At 40.7% G+C, this 14,216-nt stretch overlaps 1 protein-coding gene across 1 annotated transcript in view; it reads left to right on the forward strand.

The window, feature by feature from the left end:
• nrxn2b (neurexin 2b) overlaps positions 1–14,216 on the forward strand; it is a gene marked incomplete at its 3' end in the record, with an annotated part of 516,377 nt that overhangs the window by 235,147 nt on the left and 267,014 nt on the right. Inside the window, exons 11-13 of the mRNA XM_083910752.1 lie at positions 2,297–2,416; positions 3,283–3,664; positions 4,997–5,187. Coding sequence (XP_083766878.1) covers positions 2,297–2,416; positions 3,283–3,664; positions 4,997–5,187 — 693 coding nt within the window. The remainder of the gene's footprint in view (positions 1–2,296; positions 2,417–3,282; positions 3,665–4,996; positions 5,188–14,216) is intronic.

Below are 14,216 nucleotides of genomic sequence, written 5' to 3' on the forward strand. Positions count from 1 at the left end.
CCTAAGGAATAATTTTAACGATTTTTTGAAATTCAGGATATGATCCATTTGCCCTGATGCACTTTGACAGTGAGATGACTTTCTTCTCGAAAACAAAAAGTATCTCGGAATGACTTGAAATTTACCATGATAAAAGTCGGCATCACCCTGAACAAGGATGCGTTGAAAATATTTGCAAACCTCTTAAGGAATAATTTTAATGAATTTTTGAAATACAGGAAATTATCCATTTGCCCTGATGCAGTTTGACAGTGAGCAGACTTTTCCCTTTTGATCCCTTTTGATGGCATCATGATATCGGCGTTAAGCCAGCACACAAATACAGTATGTATGACTTTCTCGTCACACTTGTGATTTCGGTAAGCTATTATTTGTAGTCTTTGACTACCTTAAATCACCCCCAGAGACATTCCAGTGGACTTGTGTCACAAACCTGCCCTGGTCCCCCTCGTCAAGTGATATTTTTATTGTGTATTGCCCTTTGCCCCTAAAATCTATTGGTCCCTTGTTGAGTTTTTTGCTGCTTGGCTAGCTAGGTCAGAGCAGTATATCTATCTATCTATATACTCCTCCAAATCCAGCCTCCCACCCCCCCATTGTTAGCTGTATCCTGGCCAAATGGTGTATGTGCAGCAGTGGCTTCTGTTCTCCTGTGGCCTGTAGCAGATAAGCCAAATAAATATTGCATGGACTGTATTCTAAAGGGTAGCTGTTCCCCTTTATTTGTGCTGCTCTGGACTCTTCTAACTTTTACGATCTTGCATCAGCCAGCTGGTTGTGCTGCACTTTGCTTCTCAGTTTTAAGTTGCTTTTTTTTTTGTATTTATTTATATAAATATATATGTCCCTTTGTGTGTTGTTTATCCTATCCTGCTATTTATCTTTGTTGTCAGCTTTAACTTTTCCACTTGCAAGTTACTCTATATCCTCTCTTGGTTTATTTGCAGCAACACAGACTTTTGTTTTCTTTGTGTTTACTTCACACATGATGTGACCAAAAATCCTTTTTGTTCCGTTTCATGTGACTTAAGACAAAAACTTTAATGGGTAAACAATTCTCCAGTGGTCCATTTGTATGTTCTTGCCCGGCAGAAACATCCAACAAAGGGGTCTTTTTCCTCTCTTTTGTGAGGGGGGGAAAGGCATATTTTATTTTTTATTTTATCATCCACTTGAGCATCTCGACTTGGTTTTCTCATATTAGCTCTGTTATGAGCAAATTAGCAGCTCTTTTCATGTAAGACATGCATTGATTTTCATGTTATAGTTTCTTTATTCACCTGCCACAATGACACAATAGTCTTTGCTCTCTTCCAGAGCTGAGTCAAAGTTTGGCAGGTAGAGAAGGTGTCTGAATAAAAGTGACTGGTCTCCCCCAGCAGTATTATTCCGGCCTGTCCTCCTGCCAAAAAGGTGCAAGTCTCCTTCTGGTGTTTAATATATATATACATATTTCTCTGTTCACTTCGCCAATTCCCTTTAGACCATGTCTCTCTGAAGCCATGAGTGTACTGAAAAGGGTATTAATGTCTAGTGGCTTAATTAAAATCCACACTTTTCTCCTTGTCACTCCTTTTCAACAACACTTAGTCCTGATGTTGATGTAATAAGACTCTGTCGGTACGGTATTAATATCCTGTTCCTCACTTTGAAAATATGTTTATGTAAATAAGGCCCTATGAAGCATATCTGCGGCACCATATGCCGTTGCATCAAACTGTCTTTACTTTACTCGGCTGAGGCCGAACAACAGCGTGCGAGCCGAGCTGTGGAGAAGAGAATTGTTTGTGAAAAGGGAGGAATGAGGTTTGAGAGCAGTTTGGAGGGGGGAGGATAAGCGGTTAAACCGTCTGGTTTCACCCATCAACTCCCTCACTTATAAGGCTTGTTTTTAGAGAGATCCCTCTTTATATATATATATGCTCAACTGTGACATCTCCGTGAAGGCAGAACATGACTTCATATAAAGCTCGTAACAGAGCATATCTAGTCATTGTTGGCTGCCTGTTCTAATCTGCATCCTCGGCTCGTTACACGATATTTGTCCTACTGTCTTTCACGACATCCTGCTGCAGCCGTGTGAGTGTTTGTGAAGACATTCAATTTTACAGTCTGTCAGGCCCCGTGGTATCGGGAGACTACCTCGTGTGCATGTGGTTCGCAAACATGCAGGTTTTCTCCACAACCTCTGTCACCTATTATGTGTGAATCTGTGTGAATGTGTAAGAGTATAGAGAAACACATTTACCCCCATGTGCTGCTTTTAATTTGATCTCCCCCCCTCCCTTCATCACAGGCAAAGGACCTGAGATACTGTTCGCGGGGCAGAAGCTCAACGACAACGAGTGGCACATGGTGAAGGTGGTGCGGAGAGGCAAGAGCCTGCAGCTGTCTGTGGATAACGTCACCGTGGAAGGTAAGTTTGAGACACAGGAGGAATAATCTGTGAATGAGATCATTGTATCTGAAGATGGTGGTTCTCCATCTCCAAATGAGATGCATGTACCATGAGAGACTCGATCATACCAAAGTCCTGCAGAGAACATGAAACAACTCGAGGGAACAGCAAATCTGTGCAAATTAAGCAGGAATACGTTCTGCCTACGACCAAGAAGATAGCAAGTGAAAGATGAAAGTTGGAGAGACCAAGGTTGAGTCACGGGCATTCATTCCTGTATTGTGGCCTCAGGCAAAAGGACGCAGGGCAAACAGTGAGGGAAGAGGTGAGAAAAAGTTGTAAGTTAAATGAAGGAAAGAGAGTGGGCACAGCGAGGCCAGAAGCAATGAATGACCCTGTGAAATTCAGACTGGTTCACAAACTGGTTCATGGGGGGAAAAAAAAAATAAACTAAAGGCGGAAATGCCCAGGGAACGCTGGCAGCGCTGGCCCAGTATCAGCAGTGAATCGGCGTGTTGCCAAGCTCATTACTCAACATCTCACAGAAAACACTGTATAAGCTGAGGTCTGTACAGTAGAAACAAGAGATTTTCTGCAATAAAACGCTTGTATAAGATCCTTCACGGCAGGTTCGATAAAATAAGCTGAACCTTTGTGAACTCGTGGAGTTTAGCTATATACTGTGTTTTGCAGTTCTTGTTTTATTGAATCTGATAATCTCATGTAGCATGTGCCCACTTGCAAGGTTTGTATAGCAGATTAAGTTACTTAAGTAGACATTGCTCCATCATGCATTTTAATGTTATCATGGCTTCCCCAGTATTAGACATAGAGGTTTTTATGTAATAAACCTGTTTTTCCCCCTCTTTATTCCAACGTTTCAGGCCAGATGACTGGTGCCCACACCCGTCTCGAGTTCCACAACATCGAGACGGGCATCATGACCGAGCGCCGCTTCATATCCGTGGTGCCCTCGAACTTCATCGGCCATCTCCAGGGCCTGACCTTCAACGGCGTGCCATATCTGGATCAGTGCAAAAATGGCGACATCTCCTACTGCGAGCTGAACGCCCGGTTCGGCATGCGCCACATCATCGCAGATCCGGTGACGTTTCGAACGAAAGGCAGCTACTTAGCGCTAGCCACGCTACAAGCGTACGCCTCCATGCACCTCTTCTTTCAGTTCAAAACCACCACACCTGACGGCCTGATGCTCTTCAACTCTGGAGATGGGAGCGACTTCATTGTCGTGGAACTGGTGAAGGGGTGAGTTAGTTCCATGTGATTTTTACTTCCCTTGCTGATACATTTTGACTTCCTATCCATTCTGCCATTCGCAGATAACAGAAAAATCTTTCAAATGCTAGCTGTACACTTTGATTTATGCCAAATGTTCACAATACTTCTCTGAACTACAGTTAAAACTACATCTTCTTACTAACAATTCAGAGATAAATGCTCACACATTTTATTTTGATAAATGCTACTGTACATAAGGTTGCCACGTATGGTATTGGCTCAATGAAAGTGTGTTTAGAGTATGTTCACCTGTCTTAAGGCTTTACATTCCGCAACTAATGATTGACTGAGAAATAAAAGAAAGAAATACCCACATTTGTTTTGTTTAAGAGCAATCAAAGCGGGAATAGAGTAAAGTTAAAGAATAAAGTTGTCATTATGACGTTTAGAGTGATAGCGCAGTGCAATGACAATAGAAAAAAAGCTATGATTTCACTCTGTTATTCTGTTGGCCACTGGAACAGGGCTTTCTGCTTAAAAATAGTGACATTATTATGATACATAGGAACTCAATTATTCTACTTTTGAAAAAAAAAAGAAAAAAATAGCATTCACCCAATATCTTATCACAGGGTTGTTTCTTGTAACAACACAACTGCCTGTGCCTGTTTTCTTACTGGTATTTTTTTATACCAGTTTTTTTATGACCAAATGGGAGCTGCTAGGGATATGAAAGTCGTCTGAGGCTCCTTTAATATACATTTTGGCAAAGTATTATCTATAAAGGCTTGAAGAAGCAAACATAGCCTCAGAAATACCTGATTTTGAATCACATTAGCTACTTAGTAGTAATTAAAAGATCAAAAAGAGGCTTATGCCTGTGTATCAGTCTTCCTCTTGTGCTTCATAAAGCGACATGAAGACAAGTCCATAAAGGACTGGAATCAAGGTAGACAAAAGAAATACTGTACTTTGAATCCACATAGTTCTAACCCAAAACACAACAGACATATTTGTGTGAAGGAGGGAATTGTGTGAGCCTCATCTGCCTCTGGACAAGCCGCGGCTCGTAGACAAAACCCGGTCTCTATGTTTAAATGTCAAACCAGTGAATAAATCCCAGACTTCATGTGCAGCCACATAAACAGGCTTCTTTTCATTATTTACCTCCAAACTTTGTTTTTAGACATAGACGAGACAAATAAAGGAGCAGAATCCAATCTTCAATCACTTCATAATGACAATTTGAGGTCAAGTAATATTCACTGTGACCTGTCATCGTCAGTGTGTGTGTGTGTGTCTGTCACAAAAACAGTTTCTGCAAAATCTCCTGTAAACAACCTGACTTTTCCTTCGCAGTTACGTCCACTACGTCTTTGATCTCGGCAACGGGCCGTCGCTGATGAAGGGCAACTCAGACAAGCCGCTCAATGACAACCAATGGCACAACGTGGTGGTGTCCCGGGACGCCAACAATGTGCATACGCTCAAGATCGACTCACGCACCGTTACTCAGCACTCCAATGGAGCCCGTAACCTGGACCTCAAAGGTAAGAGCGGGCCGTACACAGTGCTCAGCGATGGATTATTCCACAAAATGTTGCCACTTATGGGAAATAACAATTTTAGTATCATCCTTGGTTTGTCCCTCAAGTGTTGTTTGGACGGTAGCCATGAACACATGCCAGATCAATCCTCTTTCAAAATCCCTTGGCTTTCAGAATAGGTTGAGTGCACACATCCGTTGGTTTCCTTTGTCCCGGAAGATTTCTTCATTTTTGAAGTACGCATATATCAACGGCAAAGTCAAAACACAAGGTTTTACAGGAATTTCCATCTGCTGGCTTAGGCATGTATTTGTTTAATTACTGTTTTTTTTTTTTCTCCGAACAAGCAGTAAAAGCTGGGTGCAGTTACTAATGCTGCCAAATTTTGAAATGAAAACAACAAAATGTCTATCCTCTTCACCTTGAAATATAATTGTCGTCTACTAAAAAAAAAAAAGGCAATAACAGAGCAATATCCTTCGCCAATTGGTGTCCCAACATAACCTAAATACACCATCACAGACAGAGCTGAAAAAAGAATCCTACCAAAAACAATAACAGCTTATCATTTCATCCTCCTCTGCTGTGTTGTTTTTATTTCGCTTGGCTTGCTTGTTTGCTCTGAGCTGCCTGTCTGACTGGAGAAACACTGTCATATTGGATACACTTAAATCCTGATGTGATGGCTTTTGACGCAGAGACACCTTTACTTCTTTGACTTTAAAGAACTGTGTCCTCATGAGCCGTCTTCAAATAACAGCTGTGGTTTTTACGAGACACAAGTGTGAAAAATACCAGGTCCTGTGTGACCGGGGTTTTTTTCGGAAGCTTTGGTGATTGTAGGCTTCGGTTGTGTGCATGATTGTCACGCCGAGGAGTCGGTCCCTGTGAGGTGAAAGAAAAATTGCATGGAAATAGCACTGGGATTCCACTGAATGCGTATCCGTCGCGTTCAGAGTTCTATTTTTGCTGTATGACGGAACACACACACACACACAGGAAGTCAAACTGTGTTGACGCCGTATCGTATTTCACTTAACTACATCGACAACACTCCTGCAAATCCAGCTTTCGCTTCTCGTTCTCGGTCGCTCGGTGAAACATCTGTTTCTTTGTGTTTACAGTACACATTTATTTTTTCAATTAGCGCGAGTAGTCCCGATCTCGTGGCTCCAGCTGTTCCGACAGACAGATCTATGAACCGATCGAGTGTACGGAGATGCAATGCGAGTCAACAGGTATTCAGTGGAATCCCAGGGTTACTTTTAGGATTGTCGATAGTGGATAACAGAGGGTGGAAGGTAAACTCTTCCAAGTGCTCATGTGCATTTGTAATCTATTAAACTAAGCTCTGGACACTTTACTTTAATCTGACCTTTCTTATGCATGGGTCGTTGTGTGACTCACATCAGAAGTCAGGATGAAGTTGCTTGAAGTCTGTGATGAGTCAAAAGATCAAAAAATGAAAGGCAGGCTTCCCAAGCTTTTTTTGGGGGTGGGTTGATGACAGATTTTATTGATGGACCTCCAAGGATTCTCCTTTGAGAGTATGCATGCTGTGATTAGAAAGGATAACCAGACGAGGGTAGGCAGCAGAGAAATAGCATTAGAGCCGTGTCCTTGCACTGGGCTAAAGAGAAAAGTATTGAGTCTCCTAAATCTGCAACCATAGGGATTTAAGAGTTTGACATTAGTTACAGTGCTTTTAGCAGTGAGACACACACACACTATTATGCCTGATCTCACAATTTTAATGGTGAATGCAAATTAAGTGCATTGTGCGTATAACCAATTATGTGACTGTCACATATGCTTTGGAGTGAGAATGTAATTACTGCATATAATGAATGTTTGGTTTTGGTGTTTTTAAGTATATGGCAAACAGCAACACAATATGGTTTCACCATGCACTGGGATTGGTAGATACATGTATAACTATATAAAAAGCATATCAATCAATCATCTGAAGTAACTGACTTAATTAGTGGGTTGATTCATTGCTTCTTGCGCCAAGCTCTGGCAGCGATGGCTGTCAATCATTCTGACATTGTGCTGCAGGTGTCGGACGATGCCGCCCAATATTCACCCTCCCCGTTGTTTGTTTTCCCACGTTTGCACTGTGTCCTTTCCAATCGAAGCAGGAACGCCTCACTGCTAATCCCCGAGCAGCAGAAGAGATGCTCACCCTCGGCTGTCAGTGTAGTTTGGAAAAATGTAAACATAATCTGTTGTCTCATTGTTGTGGGGAAAGCGGCGTTCTCCGGGCAACACAACAGCGTTAGCGTTCCCTCACTCAGCCCCCTTCGGCGTGATTAATAGAGAATTGTGACTCCTTATAAAACACTAGCAAACCAAGCGTGAGCTGACAAGATCCCACAGCTGCCCAGCACAGCACAGCAAGCAGCAACAATGGCCACATTTGCATATTTAGAATTACGGACACACCATTGAAGGATTTGTCTCTTAAATGAAACAGAAGGCAATATTTTTGCCTTTTTAGTGCTAAATTTACACAGTATGAAAGTTGGAAATTATTGCTTTTAATCTGGCTTACTTTCTAAACTGGTCCTGCTTACAGTAGACGGGGGGCGTGAGGTTAGTTTAGTGAAGGCTAATAGTTATCAAGGACTCAAGTCGGGGGAAAATGTCTCAGTCCTCAAATCCCTGATCTAATTGCACATTCAAAACCGTGCTCTGTACTTCTGCAGTGATTATTCCCTCGCCGAAATGTCATACACAGCTCCAGCAATTCACTACAGTGCCATAAACAATTGCAAAGTATAAGACCTACATGTGTTTAGGTATAAAAAAAAAATGCATCTTATTGTAGATATCACAAACTCTTTGCTCTATTTGCCACAATACAGTATGTCTGTATTTGAAAGCAGAAAAAAAACACTTCTCCAAGCTTTATTGGTGTGATTGCCCAGAGAAAATGTGTAAAATAGGTTTTGTGTTATCTGTCTTTTGGACGAGCAAAAAAAAAAACTCTTCAATGCTCTTTTTTCGGCTTAAGTATGATGAGGGAACAACGCGCACTCAGTCTCTGGGGATTGCACAGCGTGGATGTAGTTGACTACAACGAGTCTCCGAAGAAGAACACGTTGAACATACGGCAAACAGGGAATTAAGCTCTGTCATTTCTGTTGATAACCTGCAAAACACAGTAATCGCAGGCTGTTACCACGTATCAGCAGCCTGAACGGGCCCTGTTCATTCCACAGTGAGGCTCAGATTAAAATGGTCCTCATCTCATGCAGCAGAGCAGCTTTACAATATGATAATGCAGAGGAATCTATTAGAAATACCACAGACGGTGAAAAACACATTAATTCATGAGAAGAATATGATGAAACAATTCGGCATCAAACGCATTTTTGTGAACTTGTGGAGTTTGTACTTTTTTTGTTTGATATGGAAAGTATTACACGCATTACGGTCTACAGATGTGACTCCAGCCTCGGTCGCTGCTGTCTACAACTACTAATCAGCTGGAAAAGAACGAGTAAAGTGAGAGAGTCCCTTTATCCATATACAATTCACTTGCTATAGACGTCTTTATCAAGCGAGAGCCGCTTTTTCTCTGCAGAACAAATCTCCTCAGACGGGTGAGAATGGAGCTGCTTACAATTCAAAATGTCACGGAGCAAATCGGTCCAAATAAGTCGTGCGACTGCATAATGATGCGACCGCGTGGAATTAGATTTGTGTCAATATTTTCAAACAACACTTTTCACGAAGCATACAGCACTTTTTATGAAGTGGAGAAGCAAAGAAAATATGGATTTAAACATTAAAATAATATTGTGTTTTATTGTTTGAAAATACACTTGTTCTTTGCACTCCCTGATTTGTTCTTTGCGATTCAGACCATGGGCGGGTCTTAGGAAGCTGTCTGCTGATTGGCTACTGAGTTTGGGAGTGACAGCTCAATAGGCCGAAATTACGGGCTTGTTGTCGCTGTCCGTCTTGAGCTTGTTCCCCAAGTTTTCCCCCGTCAAAACAATTCTAACTATCTAACGTTTGGCTTTGTATAAACGTTAGATACTTCCAATTATTTTGTTCCAGACGGACAGCGAGTCCAAGTCCGTGACTACTCCCGGTCCATTGAGCCGTCGCTCTGAAACAAACATGGCTGCCACTTTGCTGCAGTTCATTATTAATAATCACTGAATATATTAAGAAGTGATGAAGCACATACCTCCTGTCTCTACATTAAAGTGTTAACGAGCTTGTTATAATAGTTTTTTTTCTTATTCTTCTTTGTAGAGAAATAGCTTATGCTTACGATGTGTTACTTTAGCGTAGCATTTAGTGATTAGCAAAGGTAGCCTTTAATGTTAATACCAAACACAGACAAGTCCATGGCCTTGAAAAATGTTTCTCCTCTCGGGGAAGGTAGCGGGAACAATTAGCGTCCGATTTATGACAGGGAGCATAAGGGTATATATGTAATGTCTTAATTTCAGGAGGACACACTATTGATACCACTTGGGGTGAACAAAGGCTAATTGTCTCTGTGTTTATATGCTAATTACGCCGAGGTATTCCAAGTAATTAGTGGCACGCCTGCAACAACCTCACTTTATGTTGTTCTTCTTATTCTGCCGTATTTGTCAGTTAAAGGTGCATTATGTAATAAATGTAAAGCAACTGGCCGTAAAATCCTCCTAATATGTGACAGAGACTCAGGAATAATGTTCATATAACAAACTGAACTCACCAACAACAACAATACAGACAGAATATTTGCATTAAAAATTGTTTATGTTTTGAAATCATGTTTCCATCTACCAATCATTGCAGTCAGTAGCAGTAGAGTCTCAGCTGCCGAGCAACCACGGGTTGCCAGTTACGTCAGAAAACGAAACCCAAAAGGTATTTTCAATTTGAATGTAGTAACTGTTTTTGGCCACATTCTTACATATGGCACCTTTAACTATAGTTCCACTTATCCTCACAGTATAGAAACTTTATTCAAAATATGAAACACTCTAAATTAGGACATTATTGCTATTTATTACGACTCAGTGTCTACCTGGACTTTTGCCCTTGTCAAGCTGAAGTTAAAACATTCCAGTGACGCGGCAGAGGAAGGGCAAACATTTATAGAGTTCAGAGAGGAGTCGTCTGTCTCACTGATGTATTAATGCCATTATTAAATATGGTGATGTGACATAGGGAACAGCAACAACAGTACAATAAATCTAACAAAGCATTTGTCAGGTTGAAGGGGTACAGAGATGGGAATTATTTGGCATAACATATTCAGACAGTGTCTGTCCTTTTTTTTCTTTTGGAGATTCTCACTAATGAGACGTACCTGTGTGGAATATAAAGAGGTGACATTGAAAATGTTCCACTTTTTCAATAAGAGCAGAACAAATTGAAACACAATACGGGAGGCAAGAGAGGGAGTGAGGGAAGAGGACAGAAAGACAAACAGGTACACACAATTTAATGAGCTTTACTCTCGCTGGCAGGGAAATTGAGATTAGCCGTTCGATCACCTCAAAGCTTTTTCTGTTTTTCCCTGCATCTTATTTAATATCCATGTCTGACAGACCTGGTCGCTAATCCTGCCACGAAAACCAAAACATCCTCACAGCGAACCCATGAGGTACACAAACAAATTCCCTTTGTTTGCGCCCCCCCCCCCCCCCAGTCCACAACTAATCACGCTTCAAGTAATAAAACTGTAGTTTCACAATCGACAGTACAAGCTGTCCTGGGGGAAACATAATCACATGGCGGAAAATACAATTTTAACCTCTCCAGTTACACAAACATAAGAGGCCAGGATATGACCACTGTTTTATTTGTGTACCGAGAGTTTCTGGCAGCAGGTTAATTGTCTGGAACACACATTAGAAGTTGTTGGTATTTTTCGCGAGGAATGTGCAATTTGGAAGTCCCTTCGCTTGCGTCCCTTCAAACGAGCAAACCTTTATGTTCTGCTCATAATTAGCGTCAGCCACTTAACTTGTACATGACAATATCAACGAAGAAAATTGTAAAATCGTGTGCAACACAATATATATATGTAATGTGTTGATATTTCAAGAATATGGAATAAGAAACTATAATAGAAACTTTCATTAATACTTTGTTTAATAATCAATCAATTATTGCACCGCCTAAGGTGGAAGATGTTATCCACAAAATACTAATAACCATGAAGCGGATGAAGATCTAATTATATCTATCGTGCAGGTAAACATCGAGATCAAATTAGTCTCAGTGCACAGCATAGAGAACCATATGTGGTTAATTTCTTGGCATGTATTCTGAGCCATATGTTGCATACAGTATATGGATAATTGTTTACAAAGTAACAACAGTGAACTTCTTCCACATTATGTACAAATCTTTTTTTTTTTTTTTTGCCTGCTACCCTCTTTTCAGAGAGGGATTTCTGCCACAACTGCAGTGTCTTGCGTAATAACACGGTAGCAGTGAGAATATTAAAGAAAAGAAAAATACACGATTGCATCATTTAAAAAAAAAAATAATTTCAGATTAAAGGATGATGACGTTGAAATGTGTCTGTAGGAGCTTTCTTCACTCTTGAAAATTAAAAACGCCGCCTGTGTTTGTCCAGTGTCCGGGCCTTGAAGGTGCCCATAGTGAGGTCAAAACTAGGTCAGGAACACTGTACATTCCCCCCACTTCGCCCATAACTTGGCATTTTCACTTGGTCAAAACAATATTCATATTATTGTCCCTGAGGGACATATAGTGTGTGGAGACGAAATGTCATTTCCATATTACAGGGTCTTCTCTGTTGTGTAAGGAGAATATGTTCCTCTTCGCCAAAATTCAGTTTCTTTTTCCCCGTTTCTTATTATCACCCTCTCTTCCGTCATTGCATGTCTGTGTGAAAAGCCGTTAAAATCAGCATTTTCTGGGGGGGGGGCGACATTATCTATTAAGTCAAACACACAAGACAGAGATGTGATCATACTAAAGAACTCCATTGTCCAACTGTGAGAATTGGAATCCTGTCCGTTTCCACTTGGCCACCATGGAAACAGCAGAGAACATACTGTACCGTCACTGCTCTTCTGTGCCGCGCTAATTATATATCTTTTTCTCCGAAGCATTCTTGACCTCATAATCTTTAGATGACTATCCAGCGTTGGCTTTAAGGGTGCGGAGTGTTGAAGAGCGTTTCCGTCTTAATGAGCCCATTCCTGAATCAATTGAACAGGGGTTTCCACCTACAGGTTCTCTAATGGCAGCTATAGACACGAGCTTCCATGAAAGTGTTCAAAAAATCCGCCTCGTAGACGCGAAGAGGGTTCTTTTTTCCTTCATGAATGAAGAACTGTGCTAGAGGCATGTTCACCTCATTGCTCTGTGACCATTTTATGCATATGTATTTTAATTCACTTTGGATTAGAGAGGAAATTTGGATACAAAATACAGAAGAAGAACTTTACTTAATATGATGATGATGGTGAACTAGGTGTGAAAGTAAATCTTTCTTATTATTATTTGTTTTAAAATCACTTTGTGTCTGTCCCTGTTAATCGATTGTGTTACAACATTCATTTAATTTCCTCTTAACCAGTGCTTCAGAATGCACCTGGTGCAGTATTATGATTGACTGAGAGGGCTGAGGCAATATAATGAAGATTTGCCAAAGCGGCGCCCGAAATCATTTGCATAATAATAACTAAACAAATCACTTGCAGCGTAACTGGATTAGTGCCTCACGTCAGATGGCATAAATGTCTTGAGCAGTTTTTCAGCCGCCTCTGTCAGGGCGACTCTGCGCTGCAAGCTTTAGGAGGGTTTAATCCACGCCGCGCCGCCGTCTCTCTTTTATCATAATCTAAATCATAATCGGAGCATTTGTGACGTTGACGTGATCACAGATTTTCATCTGCCTTATGAAATTTTGAACCTGCACCTCTCCCCGTGAATATTTTTGTTTTATATCAGTGATGAATCGCCTTTAGTGTCACACACAGACAGACGGCTTCAGATTAACCCAACAATGTCATCAGATTACCAGATTATAGATACGAGTCGACCTTTTAATCAACTCTTTTTTTGTTGCACGTTTTCTATCATTTGTCGTCTTTGCAGTGGCAATTTTGTTGTAATAAAGCAAAGCTGCAAGATCGCCTTGATAAAATGGCAGCAAGATTGATTTTAAGCACTTAGCAAAAGCTTCACTTAGCCCCTTTTCAACCAATATTTCCAGGATGTTTTATTACCAGGACCTTATTTACCTGGAGAAAAAGGATTTGTGGTAATCTGCGTGGTTTCCACCGCACCTCAATGTTCCGATAGCAAAATTAATAAGTTCTTCTTTCAAAGTCTTCTTTTGTTTAAAGGTGTGTGGCAAAAAATGTGTTCCACCAATCAGAGTTCTTAAGCAAATGAGAACATGTCCTTGCGGTTCTTTTTCGTTAATATCTACACATGCTTGTCTTGCCATTAGACTATTCATTAGCCAATCTGTGGCACCAAAGTCTGTGCAGGAAATCAGTTTTTCTGCTGGTTCCTCATGTAAACAAATGATCTCAAACAAAAAAGAAAGTTTGATCTCAGTCTCTTGCGCCCTCCTATAAACCACCTAACCTTCCTCCCTGATTCTTTTCTGTTTCCTTTTATATTCATATTCCTAGCGTGTCCTTCTTTACACCCTCTATGTTTCCGCTGAGTGTCGGAACTCTTTCAATAAATGATGGGATTCAGTTTGAGTGCTGCAATAGAGCAGTGTGTTAAAGCTTTTCCTTTTTTTTTCCTCTCTCTCTCTCACTGACCTGTCTTGCATTACAATTTAGTGCGGCATTACTCACGGTTTTGGACGTTTTTTTGTCACCCCTTTTTTCCTGCTGTCTCCTTCTTCTTCTCCTTTCAACAAAAGGCAGATTCTCCACTGGAGGTTTAGCTAAGATGGAAACAGTTGTTATATACTGTGAATATATACTGTTTAAACCCCTAATAATGAGTTGTATGTAAACAGAAAAGAAAGATACTCTTTTAACACAGATAGACCACACAATTATTGATTAATA

The sequence above is a fragment of the Microchirus variegatus genome, assembly GCF_963457635.1.
Source record: "Microchirus variegatus genome assembly, chromosome: 2".
Lineage (NCBI taxonomy): Eukaryota > Metazoa > Chordata > Actinopteri > Pleuronectiformes > Soleidae > Microchirus > Microchirus variegatus.